Genomic DNA, 18,267 nt, shown 5'->3' on the forward strand with positions numbered 1-18,267 from the left:
TACACTTTATATCACTCATATTTTGTACTGATATTGTTTAGATTCTGTGCTTTTTTACATCTCTTTTTACCTCATTCCTGTCTTATTTATTCTTTCTATTCATTAATCTTAAATTCAAAGATATCATTTGTGGTTTAAATTCTGTTGTTGAATTTTTGAGTGCACCTAAAAAAAAAAAAAAAAGAATAAACTCTGTTAAATAAAAGTTCACAAATTCAGACAGAAAATTCAAGTGTTGATATTGCTGAAAATCAGGTTTATGAAATGAAACTTGAATTTACCTTCTGGGAATTTCAAAAAGGGGAATTAAATGCAGATAAACGTTAATTTAGTGTTATTCAATCAGTCATGATTTAATCCCACAATGAGGCCTTCAATTGTTTTTAATATTCAAATCATCTCAAGCTTTCTTCACTTCTATAAGGACTCAAAATACACTGGAATCAGCAATAAATTAGTCATATATTAAAAAACCCAACTTCACAATACTGGCTTGAATATCTATACAGCCAGTCTTACAAAATCTATTGAGAAATAAATTAAATTCCATGTAGAGTTGTTGGTTTGCTCCAATCACATCATTCATCAAAAGGAAAAGGATGTTTTTAAAAAAAAAAAAAAAATCTTACATTAATTTGATCCTAATTTCATACTTCCTTGTAGCTAAGGAATTCAACATGAGTCTACTAAAGCTGTTGAGCATTAATAGTGTAATGATGCACAGAAAGAACAGTCACATGTACAGGTTATTAAAAAATAAATCAGGATTCATTACTTTCCAAAGTCTCCTCCCATGAGAGAGTTTCCACTCAGGCTGAAGGACTCGAGTGCTTTTATCTCAATCTCTTTTGCAAAGAAGATGATTAGTGATGAAGCAGGAGCTGAATGTGTGAGCGTGGGCTCCTGTGATCAAGAGTTAATTCGGCGAAGTGTCTGTGGAGTCCCGTGGAGAGGAGGGATCCTCCAACCCCGCTCTCTGACTCAACACTTGTGCAGCAGAGTTTGTGGAGACTCTGCGGTGCTGGATCAGGAGTACAGGCTCCAGTAGATGGTGTTGAAGAGCAGGTAGGACAGAGGGAAGGCCAGACGGGAGTACGAGTCGATCATGTAGCTGTTGCTGACCAGCAGGTCCACGTTTTCCCGCACCGAGCGCTGCCGGCGCAGGCGGGTTCCCTCCGTGGGGCGAATGTCTGGGGTTTGGGTTGGAGTGGTGAGAGGGTCAGAGGTCAGGGTGGGTGCCATCTGGGGGAACGGGGTCAACTCGATGTCATTGTCGTGGAAACAGCCGTCGAAGGCCATCGCCTGGCTGGCGTTGAAGGTGGACGGGATCTGAAGAGGCGGAGAAAGAATTCAGAACATAATGGATCAAACTGTGAAATCCATCTATGCATGTTTATCCATCTTGGCTCTTGATATATGACCTGGTGCAACACCTGTATTTAACCACTAGAGGGAGATGTGCTGCAAAGTATGATTCCCTGTAATTCCCATGATTCCCTCCCTGTTGTGTCAGTGTGTTGCTGTGTGGTGTAATAATCTCTTTTGTCCCCTGTGCCGACCTTCCCCCTCTTCATCTTCCTCATCTCCTCCAGAGTGGTGCAGTAGTTCACCGCCGCGTATTCGATGACGGACAGGAAGACAAACAGGAAGCTGGTCCACAGGTAGATGTCCACCGCTTTCACATACGACACCTGGACGCCACAAAGTCGAGAAAACAGACACAAACTCTGAATCCATTGGGTTCATGCTGTATGTACGGGCTTTAACTAAATCACAGAATCTTCTTGATACTAAAAAACTACTTTTGCAGTGAACAATTAAGTAGAGGCAACAAATTAAAGTAAGCAAATGACTGAACCAATACTGGAGGTGAATAAACTGAACCATATTAAAAATAAAAAATGAAGTGAAACAGTCCAGTAAAATAAAAAAGTTAAATTCTGCGTAGGCTTTAGTGACATCTAGTGGTGAGGTTGTAAATTGCAACCAGCTGAACACTGCTCCTCTAATCTGACCTTTTCTAAGTGTGTACGAGAACCAACAGTGGCCTTCAGGTGTGTTTGGTTTGTCCGTTCTGGGCTACTGTAGAAACATGTCAAACAACCAGCTCCCTATGCAGAAATGAAGCACTTATTCTAAGGAAACATCCTGTTTATGGAAGCAAGTGAACCCACACAAACACAAGCTGTTACCTGAGGCATGGAGGAGGACACTCCTGTGATGATGGTGGACATGGTGAGCACTGTGGTTATACCTGCAGGAGGAGGAAGCACAGGTGTGTTTTCACATCACAGCAAAACACCTTCAAATGAAACATGAGGCTTGGTGTAGACTGGTCAGCAGGTCAACAGGAATTTGGACTTTTTATGACAAACCAAGAATATTTCCAATCAAGCAGCATCTTTAGAAAGAAAACCACTGATTCCTCTGCCTTAAAAATCACTGTCAACAGTTTCTCAAGTCCTAATTTAATGCTATTTTTTATTTTGATTAGTGGCAAAGATTTCTTTTCAAACACTTTATCTAAAAAAGTGATGCAATGGAAGAAAAAGATCTTGTATAAATGCACCTGCTGTCGATGTCCTGACACTTGGAGAAAAGTGTTGAGACTTGTTCGTTTGGTTCGTGTTAATGTCGAGTCTTACCCAGAGAGACTCGTGCAGGAACAGCCCTCCTGTCGATCCAGAAGGAGACCCAGGACAGGACGACCATCAGCATGGTGGGGAAGTACGTCTGCAGCATGAAGAAGAAGATGTGCCTCCGCAGGATGAAGGTAATGAACAGTCGATTGTACCAACCTGACAAACAGAGACGGGGATTTTGAACTTGTCAGTTAGACAACATGGGTGTTGGATGCAGGACAGTCAAGTTCTTCCTCACTAAACTGGGAACCCATCTCTTTCTGGACTCACAGTAAAGGGTCAAACACAAACTGTCTGGCGACACTCTGAAACAACGCACTGTCTATTTGTGACCTCTTGTCTCAGGTTACATCCACCTGTGGGCTGTGACCAGAGATTTATTTTTGTTTTATCTGAGGCCTGAGGAGGTCAAATTACCCAAGAAAGTCGAGTGAAAGCAAAGATTACTCTGATAAAGACAAAAAACAAAACAAATATGACACGACACACTTACATGTTACTGTATTATTTTCTGTAGCCGACACTCGGGATTCATTTTTTGTTCAGTTTTGAGAAGTGAACTACTTTCTATATCAGTTTGTAAACAGAAACCTCGGCCCTTTCAGTGTGAATTGAAGTTATTAAACCACACACACACACACACACACACACAGACCGGTGCTGCTGTAGAAAGCCAGGCCGCTGGAGGCGTGGAAATGCTCGATGAAGAACTGAGACAAGACGATTTCATCCGTCCTCAGAGAGTCGTTCCCATTCTTCCAGTAAAGCATCAGGTCGTTCTCATTGTACGCATCTACAGAGAGAGAGGGAGGGAGGGGGGGGATGAGGAGTGAAAGAGGAGACAGAGATTGGTTGGGTTTTTTTTGGCTGTCCCTGAGAACACGTCTTTATCAATACTGTGTTTAATGTGTGTGTGTGTCTTACAGCTCTCCAGCTCCAGCGAGCAGTTCTGTGTGTCCAGAGGGAAGCTGCTGAAGTCCATCGAGCAGAGAGCTGTAACTGTGACCCTGAAACACACACACACACACACACACATATCCAGTATAAAACAGCTTTCACCACAGTAACTCCTACACTGCACACCACATTCACCGTGTCCTGGACAGACCTTTCCTGCTGTTGCCAAGGAAACCTGAACACAACTTCTCTTTTTCCCTCTCTCTGCCGAATTTTCTCAGATTTTCATCCTCTGTTGCCTTCACTGGCGCCACGTGTGAAGTGAATTTCATCGCCAGAGGCCACAGGCCGTACCTGACGCTGTAGAGGATGTTCCCGTCGGGGTAAACCCGCAGCATGATGTTCTCCATGGTGGTGTCGTGGATGAAGGAGCGTTTGGAGTGGACGAAGAAGACGTCAGGGACCCAGATCTTCTTCACCAGGCGAGAGTCGAACGTCCTGCTCTGGTTGTTGCGGGACGGAAACGCCAGCCGCTCGTCTTTCCAGTAGTGACGCAGGTAGAGAGTCATGGTGAAGTCCTACGAGACGCAGACACAAAGCAAAGAAATCTCAGCTTTATATCTCAAGTTTTATCCGCCTTTAAAGCTTGGATTCGTATAAAATAATGTTAAATAAGTAACTGAATTAACATTATGCTCTCAAACTTAATCTTAACACATTTTCCTGGTAAAGTGATTCATATTTATGAGCAAAGAAAAACAAAAAGAGAAGGAAAAGTTGTTTTTTTTTTGCTGTCAAAAACTTCTGGCGTCACATGGACGAACTGGACATTTCTCTGCAGCAGTTTGAGAAGAAAACTTTCCTCCAGTCTGAACTGAACATGCAGATTTTCACCGTTCCAGTCCAGGCTCCCGTGACAACACCTTCCTCTTCACCATTTATCTCTCTCGGATGGAGGAACTCGGTGAAGCACTTCTGAGTAAGTGGCCGGTTCAGTTGAAAGCAGAGCCACTGAGAGGTCAGGGACCAGATGAAGGGAAGTGATTTCAGGGCGTCGCTCGTCTCCATTTTTACAGTAAACCCTCTGAAGTTTCAGGTTATTTGCATGAATTATTAGTAAATGGAAAAAGCCTGTTACAAGAGCAGATCCTAACTTTTTAAAGGTGCTTCTAATCTCTACACAAAGTTAAAACAGAGCTATTATCATTTGTTTTTTTCTGTGGTTTGTGTATGTATCTAAAAATATATCTAACTTTATAGAACAACAGTTGTTTTCAGACTGAAGACCACATTAACCAGCGGACAGGAGGCGTCAGGAGTTTTCTTGTTTACCAGTCAGTGAAATGTGGATTAAGCTGAAAAAGAAGTTTAATATTCAGTGTTTCTCACCATGTTGACCTCTGAGATGCTGTCGATGCTCTCCACCTGCACGTCGATGCCTACAGGGATGGCTGCACCTGGAACAACAACAGAGGAACATCATTAGTTTTAAAGGTTTCGCAATCTAAACTCATAAATCAGTGTCAGGTTTGACAGTGTACGGTACAGAGAGTCACTGAGGAGCACTCTGCAGCGTGTATCTGGGGTCATGGACAATGTCAACTGTCATTTTACATTTCATACACCCACCTGAGCATGAAACACTGAAAGCATATAAATGTTTGGAGTGAAATCTGTTAAAAACTCTACGTCAGGACGTCACATATCAGCTCTCAGCTTCAGCCCCATCATCCGTGTGGGCCCTCAAACCTCATTTTGGTCAAACACCGGTAACAACATCCTTTGTTCCGGCCTCCAACTCACCGCAGCATCAACATCTGTCTTCATCCCCCCACTACATCCGCCTCATTAGCAGATGAAGCTTGTTTAACCGCTAGTAGAAATAGCTAAAAAGCACAACCCCTCCCAAGAAAAAAAAAAGCTGTTCACTCCCTCTCTGCTGCTTCACCTCCACAAAACAAACATGACCTGAGGAGGGTTTTCAGCAGTGACCGTGTCTGGTGGTCTTGTCCTTTTCTAAAGCTAATTTTAGGATTGATCCACTGAAACGTTCATTCCTGCCTCGACCACAGAGCATCAGCAATGATTTCAACCTCTCCATGTTAAAAGTTAAACAATGAGGGGAATGCACTGCGAGAATGAGCCTGAGACTGTGAGCTTACCCAACAGCTAAACCAGCTCTAACCACTCTGAACTTTCACCTCACTCAGCGTAGCTTGTTTTGGTGATTTGCACTTTAAAATATGTCTACATTTAAGTGGGCTAAGTGTGGTATGTTTTCAATGTGAAGCAGCTCCAAACTATGCACTGAAATACACTCACTTCACGATGATGGAGACACAGATACAGACCAGTTTTAACCTCCACGCATAGAGAGGACAGTCTGTATATTTTATTTCATAATGAGCATATAAACAATAAGCATACAAGACAAAATGTTGTTTTAGCACACATAAGTACGCTGGGTTTGTTTGTGACCAATCCTTTTTAGGACAGCGATAAAAAAAAACATTTACTCTAAAGTGTCTGTATGTTTCTGTGTGTGTGTTAATTCCACTTGAACGTTTGCAGGCCCGGCAGCTCACCAAACACTTTATTTAATGGAGTTCATCTGACAGCCGGGACCATAAAGCTCCACGGAGCTCGGCTTTAGTCTCCGTCTGACTCGTAAAAAACCATCAGCGGTGCAGACTCAACATTTAGCGTCGCCCCGACAACGGCTGCTGTTGGTGGGAAAAACCTGAAGCAGAAGGTCACTCGCTCTCCCTCTACCCTCGCTTTACTGCTCTCCTTTTCCCAAGTCACACCCAGTTAGATAATGTTTGAAGCATGAGGCAGGCATTTTATGGGCAGACACGTGCGAAAGGAGGTCAACTTCAACTCTCTAGGTTTATATGATGCACAGAATCAATGTCAGCAGAAATGTTTTGTATTTAAAGGAGCTATATGTAAATTTTTGCTGGTGCTACATGGCTAAAATAGCATTAACAGCTAAGCTAGGTTACCAGTCTAAAGGAAAGCATCAAACTTTATTCCTTTACTCTTCTTTTGCAGAAATTAGCATGCTAACAAGCTAGCCTGTGTTGTAATAGCAGGACAGGCTAGCATGCTAACTTCAGTAGAAGAAATGATAGAGATAGAAGCAAACAAAAACATTGCTTCCACAGCTGGAGAGAGCAAAGGAACAAAGTTTGATGCTTAAAGCACATTGCTTCTTCTAGAGTGCTAATGCTAACGTTAGCTCCGTAGCAAGAGCAAAAACTTTCATATCGCACCTTTAAAAAGTAACGGACAAATTGGAAAGCCCTTTACCACCTGACTTTGAAGTCTCTTTTTGTTTTCTGTACATTATTTAATCCAACCCACAACGTTCTGGCTCAGTTGTTCCACCAGACCTGTTCTCTGACAAAATCAGAGATCTGGAACCAGGCTGAAACTGGACACTGTCTTTACAGAACTTAAGGGAATGGAGAGTCCAAAACTGAAGAAGCAAAGCGCACCATCTGATTACATATAAAATGAGATGCCCTGCAAATTCAGTGAACTGGAGGGAAACTGGGTCGCGGGGTGTTCCTGCTCAGCCTGTTTCACCAACAAAGAAAATGAGTAAACAGCCTCAGGTGGTCACATTTTCTCTGTGGTATTAGGCAGTGTCATTACTGGATTTAGTTATGTGATTGACAGCTTAATTTTGTGTTTGCTCAGTGTCAGCAAAACAGTGCCACTCACTCTTCAGTGCAGAGTAAAGACATGTGTTTTGCATTTTAGTATTTTCCTCGCTCAGGGCTGCAAGAGCACATTTTGTCCTGGTAGTCACCAAATCCAGCTCTGGACTTTTATTTGGGTAAATCTACAACATCTCAGTCAGTGAGCTGTTGCAGATTTACCTTAATAACACATAAAATCTTGCCCGCCGGAGCTTTAAGGTCATGTTTTTTTTGTCCCTAAATGTTTGTGTGCTCAGCGTTTTAGAATGAGTCGTTTAATCCAGGAGCACAACGCTGCAGACGGATCAATTCATGCAGTCATAAGCAGCATAATGCAGCTTTAAGGTCTGTCCAGCCTCCGTCGTGATTTGACTCTCCGTCGCCCTCCGTGAAAAGAGGGGAGAGGTGAGAGGTGAGAGGGATTATGAGTTGATTCTCTGGGTGGCGTTTGGAGAACATAAACGTCCGACTCCTACACAATCCATATTGACTCAGCGCAGCCATGCGTAACACTGGCAGCCTGGACTGAAACACTGTAATGTAATGAAAGCTCCCCTCTATCTGCCTACACAGACTTTAACCTTTTAAAGGACCACACTTGTGGTTTTCCATGTTGCATCCCACTCACTACAAATAACATATGCTTCACGTCACAGCTAACCGCTCTGGAAACAATATATTTTTACTGTTTCAGACTTTAGGATGTATCTCTTTGCAAGTTCCAGGTCCAGTTTGGACTTGACAGCTGCTGCAAACTTGTAGCATGGGATGTAGGATCCAGTGTTTTTAGCTGGATCACAACAGTGAGATACACAATCGGCCGGCCTCCTGTTGCTCCCTTTTCCCAAAATGACTTCACCTGAACAGTTTCTGTTACGTCACTGGAGAGTAACTTGTTTTTGTTTACCTGTTCAGCTCTGGTCTCAGGTGTTTGCAGAGTTCTTCCTGCCTGACGAGAACTGGAAAGGCTAAAACAGAATCCACCTGTGCTCCAGCCGTAATAAAGTGGGGATAGCCAATCCTTCTAAACACTAAATTGTTTTCTTTTTTCCAACCACATCTAGCTATGTTAGCTCATATGTTCCTTTTCATGCTTTTTAAGACACTAAAACAGGTAATAAAAATATTACTGCCAATAAGAACAGTACATGGAGTTACGTGATCGTAAGCTAAAAGGTTCTGACATTGCAAAATATAGTTTGAAAGTGTGTTTTATTCTGTAGTTAAACAGTAGTAGTTAAGCGATTCACGCTGCCAAATCTGGTTTTTATGGCGAGAATAAATCTGCCAATAAGAATCAAGGTTGGTCACCTGAAACTGAGGCCAGACAAGGTCACACACTGAGGAGCTACGGCCAAAATATACCAGGCCGTCAGCTGAAGAGTGGCCCTGCTGGTAAATCAGTTACGAGCATTTGGCATCATGAAGTGTAGCTGCAACGTGGAAGGAGCTGATGGTGGCCTGATGTGGCGTTTATAGCAGCGTTTGTAGGGATTAATTTAAGTTCATAGACGTTCCTTTAAAGGTTGACCTCACCGATGAGTCCTTGACACGTGCAAGAAATAACAAGAAATGTCAGATGGTGTATTTCTGGACTCTGGTCCCTGGAGGGGTCTGACGAGGGGATGGTTTTGATTCCTCAGCTTCTACACACACACACAAACACACACAGGAGCTATAGGCTTATCTGAGGCAGAAAAAGTGGAGATTTGTCCCCGTGTCGGTGTAAAATTATAGTGCGTGGAAATGCCGCTGGGCCGTGGGGCAGACAGTGGTGCTTTTGTCGTCCCCACCCTGAATGACCGGCAGGACCACAGAGACGCCAACCAACCAACCGTATAGACAGAGGAGACTGAGATATGGCGGCAACAAGGAGGCTGAAACAGTGGTGGGGCCTTTACACAAGCACTGTAGTCAGGTACTTGTAACTTTACCTGTAATCCTGAGCTGTTTCCTACCTCTATTTCACCACTTTCCAGAGGTAATTTGTGCTTCTTACTTCCTTTACTTTACATGACAGCTACTGAAACTGGTTACTTTGCAGATTAAAATGTCAAAACCAGCCATTAAATGAATACATAACAGTCCAAAACTAAAAAATACTAAATATCCTGTAACGTAAGACCAAGAAGAAGACTTAAGTCTTCGTTTGAGAACCTGAATCCATCAAATGTTTGGTATTTTTTATTTGACAAATCAATTAATCAACTAATTGTTGTCGCTCTAAATATATGAGGCATTGTTATATATACAGTAAATGAACCCACCCAGAGAGTACCTCTGGGATTTACAGATACGGGTACTGAGGAAGAGCAGAGTTCAGTTTTGAGAAAAAGCTCTGAGATTCACTTTTGAGGCTTTTCATGTCTTTGAAAGAATAAAAGGAAGAGACTGTCATCACCAGAAAAATGACAGCATTGTCCTTTGTTCAGAAAACTTAAAACGACCTACGTTTACATTTTGACATGCAACCTCTTGTGGTTGCAAAAATAATGAGTGTAAAAACCTCGGGGGTCAGGATCAGTGACTGGGCGCGTAGACCGGAGACCACAGTCCCACCGTCCTGCCAAGAACTGACGTTGCTGCTGTAATCTTAATCCTCTGAGATGCCTGCTATTAAAACATTTACCATTCTGCATTATGGGTTTACATGAGATATGTGTGCACGCGTGTACTGCATTGTGGAGCGATGATTTTTCACTGCAGACATCAGTTTGTTTCCCACCCCTCCATCTGCTCCAGACCTGGAATAATAATCCAGATTAATGCACACGAATCCCCCCGACTCACACAATACACACACAATACCCACACACTCACACTGAGGCTCTCATTATACCACAAAAACACACAATCACATCTGAGTGAGCACACGGAGTCCTACTGTATTTCAAATGCATTAATGCTCTCACACACTCACACACACACACACACACTCGTGCTCGACACACAATGGTGTAATCTGGGTCAGCGCTGGTGATTTTGAGTTGGCACATCCGTTGTCTGGGTGACCCAGTGCCCATCATCATCACATCATCATCATCATCATCATCAAACCACCGCATCATCAGCGTGGGACGAGGAGTGATTTTCTGTGTTCGACGATGTGTGAGAGTGGATTAAATCATCAGGGATCAGAGATGAAATGAGGTGTGCCTTGGTGTGTGTGTGTGTGTGTGTGTGTGTGTGTGTGTGTGTGTGTGTCTGACCTCCGAAGCCTGGTCTCATGGCGAAGTCGTGCTCCTCGATCCTCAGTAGCTGTTCACTTTTTATGAGCAGCGTCTTGGTGCTGTCCTGCCTCTTCAGTTTGTAGTCAATGCGTCTGCACACACACACACACACACACACACACACACACACACACACACACACACAGTGTTGAGTGATTAGTTGGTTTATTAAGTCTGTAATTGCAGGTTTTGATTAGAGAAAACACAGTTTGTGGTTTTCCCTCTCTCTCCTCCCCCTCCCTCCCTGCAGCTCGCTCTCCTCCTGCCAAGAACCATAACCTTAATCAAAGGCGTGGCATGGCTCCATGATCAAATAAACACACGAGCATGCGTACACATGTGGGCGCATGTTCTCTATCTCACACACACACACACACACACACACACACACAGCGTGTTATTATGTTCCAGAAAACAAATCCTCTGTGTGCTGCTGCAGAGCTGATAAAACCAAATCGCTGCTCTAATGGGGGTAATATACAATTTATACTACATTTCCCATGAGCCCTCTGTTTCTCAAACTTATATAGGGAAGTCTGAACTTTGAACTCAAAGGAGAAACATCCCCAATGCTCTGTGAAGGTTTCAAAATGTCCCCCGGATGTCCCCTCCTCCGTGGGACTAGAAAGTGTCAGAAAAAGAAAATACTCAAGTATCTTAAATCTGTAATTTACTTAGTTACATTACATCAAAACCTTGGTCTCTGATATAAACAGAGCAAACTCTGTCCACTGATGAAGACCATGATTTGCAGCTAAAAGCCCATGAAGGACAAAGTAAGAGATACTTTGACAAACTGCTGTTTCAGAGGTCAGGAACGAACCTTCACGCTTCTTGAAAAGTTACCTGACGTCACGTTACGGATGTCTGCAGCAGCAAAACACAAAGTACACAACAGCATGTCGGCAGTGTTTGTGTGTGTTTGTGTGTGTTTGTGTGTAAAGTTAAATAAACTGTAAACTGCTACGTATGTCTGACATTCAACCGGGGAAACCCCAACGAGAGACTCAGGATGTAGAAGGTGTAATTACAGCTTCAGCATGGCTGACTCTCAGCTGCAATGCATGCTGCGCTCTGTGTGTGTGTGTGTGTGTGTGTGTGTGTGTGTGTGTGTGTGTGTGTGTGTGTTTGGGAGGGGGGTAAACACACACACATGCACACGTGCGGTGCACAGGTGAGCGCGCAGTGTTAAAAGCGATAAAAGCTGTTTTCCCTGCTGACAGATGAAAAGCCTCTTTGAAAGTCACACACCTTGACGCAAACAAACAAGGACACACACACACACACACACATGCATGCACGCAAACACACACATTTGTTCCTCTGTTATTATGAGGTCAGGCCAAATCCCATTTTCCATAATCCGCTAAATTAACCCTGAATCAAACGTTAAAATCCCCCAAAACAAACCACATTTAACACTAATCTCAAACCTGAGGCCGTTTTAATTAACCAAACTTCAAACAAACAAATCATTTTGGTCCTTATAAAGACAGACAGACCACACACACACACACACACACACACACACACACACACACACACACACACACACACACACACTGGACTTTTATAACCTCTCAGAAAGCCTCAGGTCAGGCATGACAGATGATGGCGGCCTGGCTTGTACTGTCAACAGCTCTACAACTGTAACTAACTATACTGAACACACATACACACACACACACACACACACACACATGCACAAAGTAATTTCATTCAGGTATAATCTATACAGATGCTAATTTGCTGTAGTTTGTTGTGAGTAATGTGGAGACGATGTGTCTTCGTCCTGAAGGCCTGTTGAACAATGGCTAATTCTAATAATCATAAGAGGAAACTATGACCCTGGATACACCTGATTACACCTGTGTATCTGACTCCATCTACACCTGCCGTTAAAAACGTGTCTCATATCTCGCCTCTGTCGATGATAACATTTACACCTGGTGTTAGTTTGTGTCCACACTGAGATCTGAACTCCTAAAATGGATTTTAATCCAGTGAGTCTGACACTCGACTGCATTAGCGTTACACTGTAATCTGATCACTAAATAACAGGAATATGGAATAAACTGTTAAATGTGAACATGCTGCAGCATAATCTGCTAAAACAACCAGATTTAATTTAAATTTATCTGAATTTCAACCTGTGATTCGACAGGACTGCGCAGACGTCCTTAGTGTTGATCTGAGCTGCTGTGATCAGTAGTGTCCCTCAGATCACTGAGCCTGATCTGCGCTGTGACATTACACCGTGCATCAAGGTTATATCGTATTGTTATCTCACTGTTGCCACACACACACTCGTCAGGTATCAGCTGACATCTTAACCACCGGCCAGTAAAGTGAGACGTTTACTGCCGGGAATGACCAGGGCTCTCTGTGTGAATGTGTAATAAAATGTGGCTGTTGATATCGTTACAACATCGAAATCAAAAGGTTCATTGTCTACAACATTTTTCCATTCTGTGTTTCTAAAAATCAAAGCTGAACCTACTGTAAAGAAATGCAAGAATTAAAATACGGTGAAGTGTGTCATCTTTAATTTGAGGCTCCATATTCGTTTATACATTTTAATCCAGCCTGTGATTTACAGTGTCATTCGATTATATGAATCAGGCTTAAATATAGGTAGAGTGGAAGAAAACGAGGCTATGGTGGAATAAAGGAGCATTTTAGAGGAAAGGAAAAATAAATAACCTTCATTTTGCACCAGGTAGCTACAGAGAAAAGAAGTGGGAACCAGTGCAGGAATGGAAGGTCAAAAAGGTTCCCTGTAGAACTGGTTTTGACACTGTGATCATCAGATGCCATTAAAATAAATCTTTTACTGGCTGAACTGCAAGAACTGAATGATATCAAGTAATTCTACACATCTTAGGTTTGTCTTTAGAAGCAGAAAATAACAGGTACTGCGATGCTGTCAGTCACTATAATGAGAAACACTCTTGAAATGATGATTTAGATGAGTAATACAGTAAAGTTTAACATACTTTCATCATCATAATGACTTACAGGATCTTTATGTAGTAATGCTCTTGCATAATTTCCCTTTTCTCTAAACACACACTTGTCACTCCCTCCTCCTCCTCCTCCTCCTCCTCCTCCTCCTCCTTCTTCTTGCTGCTGAATGTTCTGATTTTACTTGGTTTTCTAACACAAGTTGCCAGAGTTCCATGAAACTGAAGCTGCATTCATTTCTCTCATTCGCTCCAACACGAGCTCCAGGAAAGTTTTTTTTCCTATTAAACAAATAAAACCTGTCTGAGGAGCACACTCCTGCCACCAGCTGAAATATTTTTAACCTGCCTTGGTCGGCCCTGTGCTGAGAGCAGTGTAAAGACACAACACTTTTTTCCACTTGAGCAAACGTTCAGGGAAGAGCACTGCTGTGAATTCACTTTTAAAAATAAAATACTCTGGAAGTGGAAGTGTTCAACGTCCTTTCAAGGCCACTGTGTCGGCGAAATGTAGAGAACTGAGATTTTCCTCACAGTGACGCTCTCTGGTTTTTTATATGAAACAGGGAAGTGAGAGCGGTTTAATTGTGGGAACCTCGGCGTGACGTGTTCACTCGAGGAAGTGAACCAGCAGAGAGTGTGAGTGTGTGTGAGTCTCACCCTCCAAACTTGAACTTGCTGTTCTCCCCGAGGAAGACCTCCTTGTGCTTCCTGCGTCCTGAGCCGCGACCGCCGGTCACCGTGGCTAACGAGGCTGGTTGCAGCCAGGGTCAGACAAGTCAGCACGTCCACCTTCATGTTTCACAGCATCCCTGCTCCTCCCTGCTGCTCCTCCACCTCCTCCTCCTCCTCCAGGTCTCTCCAGGCTGTCCCGTCCCCGCTGGACTAGCGCCGGTGGTTTAGCTCAGACATCCCACAGCAGCTGGAGGCTTCCTCAGCTGGGGAGCAGAGCAAACACATGAGTGACCTCCGGACGTTTTCTCTCACATGCATATGAACGTTTCAGCTCCTCGGTCTCCAGCTGAGATGATCTGCAGGAACTTTATTCACTCACTCCTCCTCTCTCTCGCTCACAGTCTGTTTTATCTGTGGATCTTTCAATCTCTGATTAAAATCGATATGAATCTATTCCTCGCAGCGATAGAGGAATGACACTAATTCCACTCTAATCCTCTTATCTACAGCCACAGCAATCTTTCCCTAACCTACAAACAGTCACACACACACACACATCCATCAGTAATCAGGATTTTCTCAGCGGGACAATGAAAAAACAGGCACCTGGTGTGATTATATGAGGCTAGTGCACACCTCCACCTCGTGCACATGTGTGTGTGTGTGTGTGTGTGTGTGTGTGGAGAGAAAATGAATCACAGGTTTGGAAGCAGCTCAAACAACAAAAGGTCGTCAAGATCAGCTGAGGTTTAATCCGAGCTGGAGTGGAGCAAACTGCGTCTAATCCAGCTGCACCTAGAGCCTTACACCTCTGGAAGACATAATCCCACACACACACACACACACACACACACGCCCTGAAGAAACAAAATCTTCAGTGTTGCGTTCATGTTCAGCTTGGTTTTTGGGCAATCGAGGAGTTTAGGGAATTTCCTTTAGGTTGTGTTGTGTTTGTTATGATGAGATCACCAACAAAAAAATGAGAAAAATAGGTGATGTGTTAAAAGAGGACAGTTTTACAGCCCTGACGATATTTTCAGCAGCAGTCGTCTTATATTCTACAGAGCGTTGCATTATGGGTTGTCTGTGGCCTTAATGTTCAGGCCTAGATGTGCTTCATTAGCTCAGTTTCTGAAGGCTTGTGTAACGTGTTTCGCTGCCACAGAAGACGTAAAATTCACGACGAGTGAAAACAAGTTCACAGTGTCTTTTCAGCTGAAACTCTGCTTTTTGTTATTAAGGAACTTACTGTGGATTTCTCAGTAAAAACTGCTGGGAAATGGTGAGATAATGATGAAGTAACTGATGGGTTAGTGGTTTTTGTGCGGCTCAGAGTATGATTCTTTAACACAGTATCTCCTGGTCTGTGTGGGTATTGATGACTTGTTTTTATCTCTACGCTGCTGCTGCCTCGTCAGACTCAGACTTGCACAATCACCACTGTTTAAAACAGCAACAACAACACAGGAAACAAGGACTTCATCACAGTTATGATTCCAGTCTGAGTCATAGTTTCAGTTTCATTCACTGTAGCTGCCTTTTACCTGAAGCCTCCAGCTCTCAGGTGTGGATGTGAGGAACTGTGGCGGGGCTTCCCTGAAAAACAGAACAACGCGCGTCAGTTCAACTTCCCAGGTTAAATAAAAGTCACTCATCTGTTTTCGTTCAGGTGAACCTCACTGACTGAACAGTGAATTAAAGCTGAGAGGAAAGGCGACAGTCTCCTGATGTTTGACACAGCTGAGCTCAGAGGGAAAAGCAAAGGCAGAGCTTTACTGAGGTTTGTGTGTCAGCAGGTGTCGAGCTGCCTCTCAGCTGACTCTCTGACATATAGCACATAGCGCAGGGTGCACAGCGCGCACTAAAACAGCTCCCCACTTTGAAAACAAACCCCGCTGACATTTGATGGTGCTGCAGGAAACTCTCTTGTCTTGTGTTTGTGTGTGTGTGTTTGTGACTGTGCCAATCACGATCCAAACTCCACCCATTCAGAGGGTGTGTGTGTGTGTGTGTGTGAGGAGTGACCTTACCCTCCCTCCTGTGCTTTGTGTATGGTGAAATGTGTGTGTGTGTGTGTGTGTGTGTGCTGCCTATTCTCTAAATAACCTGTTGATCCAGACGAGCTAACGCTCAGTTTCAGGAGTGCAGCAGGCTCAGCTCTTCCTCTGCTCTTCATTTCTTCATTCCTCCTGGATTTAATTTGAACTGAGTCACTGTGAGTATCTGGGTTTTTTATGTGTGTGTGTGTGTGTTTTCTCAGCTTTCACACAGATCTCCTAGGAAATCACTAGCAGATGGCAGAGATTTCAGAATTCTACGTGATATCATAGGTCTATAAAAAGTTGACTTTTTGTGGTAATCAAGAGGTTTCACTGCTGATGTCCAGGAACTTCTGTGAGTACTTTTCTGTCATTTATCTAACACATAGAGGATGCTACAGCTGCGACTTCTACTAGAGATAATATAAATGATAATCATGACGTTTGTAAAGTTATCCAGATGCTGGAAAGGATCTGTTTCAGGTTCTAGAAGAATCCAAACCTTATTTTCCTGTGCTAGCTGCTAAAAAACATCATTAATCGCTTTTAGAAAGAGCAGTTTCCACACTGTGGAACTTTTAAAAACCTCATTTTCATTCTTAATTTTCTGTTTCTAGAGGGGCTGAACTGTTGAACTGAAATTAGGAATTGATCAGTTACTGATGTGTCTTGTCTCCTCTGCTCTGATGTGTTGTTTGGTTCAGTGCTGTTTGATGTGTGATGCCAGAGAGAGACCAGCGCCCATAAATGCTCATTGATTAATTATTGCTGTATGTATTTTAATGTAAAGTGCACTGAGGTAGAGATAAAATGGAGGACACCTGAGGTCAAAGACTTAATGTTAGTGTTTTGATAACGGCCAATAAATTTTTATCAGGTGCTAAAATGAAGCAGCAGAGTGAGTGTGACGTGTCCCTGCACAAATCTGATATATTGTTGAATTTTCTCGTGCTTTCAGATAACGATGCCTCGTGTGGTATCATGAGTGTCTTAATAACTTTAAAAAGGAGTTAGTAATACTGTATAAGACATTTAAAAAGTGTTGCTGTATGTTTTAGATGCAGGAAACTGAGTGGAGTGTGTTTCTTTTAAGATAATCTGGGACTACTGAGGTAAATAAAGTAAAACACTGAATTTAGTTGTGAGGAAATGTGCTGTAAAAACAGAAATTCCTCGCCTTTATTTCATCCTGATAATCACACGTCTCTGGGCTGTTCTAAACTCTGTTAAACATTTACTCATCTGGAAATGGAATCATGTATTGATTTCTTATTCACACATTTGCCTGAGGTGATTCAGGTGCATTCCAGACCTCTTTGTTTCTGCTGAGAGTTTTTAAGAAAACAGACAAACTTGTTTTGTTTTTTTCAGACCACAAGTAAAGGCAATAGTCATGAATCTTTTAAAGCACATCTGCTCGACTGCTGCTGCACTTTTGCTCCGTAACCAAGAGGGATTATTTGGAAAAACTCCAGCTGAAGCCAACAGAGAGAGCTCAGCAGTGAATATGAGATAATGTGCTTCTTGCGTGGCACTTGAAGAGGTGATCGTCTTCAGCTCTAATGCAGGAAGGATCCTGCATAAACACATGACACCGGCGGCACGCTCGCCTCACCTCCACCCTAATAAACGTCACGTCACGCTTGAGACTATTCATGATGAAACTCATTTTCTTCCTCCTCTGCGTGTTTCAAACATGCTCCAGTGACCTTCTCAGGACTGACTGACTGCTTTATCAGCAGCAGGATGCCTCACATTTCCTCACACTCTTTGAAGTGCGGTACCAAGTTCACCTGTGTTTATTTTGGAGTGTTAGCGATGGTGTCGAGATAATGTAAGAGGCTTTTATTGTACATGAACTGCAGATGTATCCTCTTCCTTTTCGCTTATCAAGTCCACTCGAGAGATAAAGAGAAGGGCTCAGTGTGGAGGATAAGAAGAAGAAATGACAGAGCGGATTAAGGGAGAGGAAAAGAGGAATAGTTGTTGGTTTTCAGAGGAAGGCTGCAGGGCTTCCAGCTGCAAATCTCACTTTTATTTAGCATTTTTTGGGTAAGGTTTGAGGCTGAAGACAGATGAATCCTCCTCACTCATCACAGGATCAAACCTGAATT

At 43.1% G+C, this 18,267-nt stretch overlaps 1 protein-coding gene across 1 annotated transcript; it reads right to left on the minus strand.

Annotated features, from left to right (window-relative positions):
* Positions 1-251: 251 nt before the first annotated feature.
* LOC108885055 (gamma-aminobutyric acid receptor subunit rho-3-like) lies at positions 252-14,277 on the minus strand. Its single transcript, XM_018679228.2, is given in 11 exon segments — positions 252-1,329; positions 1,560-1,691; positions 2,193-2,254; positions 2,646-2,798; positions 3,298-3,435; positions 3,567-3,649; positions 3,894-4,117; positions 4,929-4,996; positions 10,456-10,568; positions 14,100-14,185; positions 14,187-14,277. Coding segments are annotated over 11 exon segments (1,413 nt in total). The 5' UTR covers positions 14,238-14,277; the 3' UTR covers positions 252-1,026.
* Positions 14,278-18,267: the final 3,990 nt, after the last annotated feature.

This window comes from Lates calcarifer, linkage group LG24 (genome assembly GCF_001640805.2).
Source record: "Lates calcarifer isolate ASB-BC8 linkage group LG24, TLL_Latcal_v3, whole genome shotgun sequence".
Lineage (NCBI taxonomy): Eukaryota > Metazoa > Chordata > Actinopteri > Centropomidae > Lates > Lates calcarifer.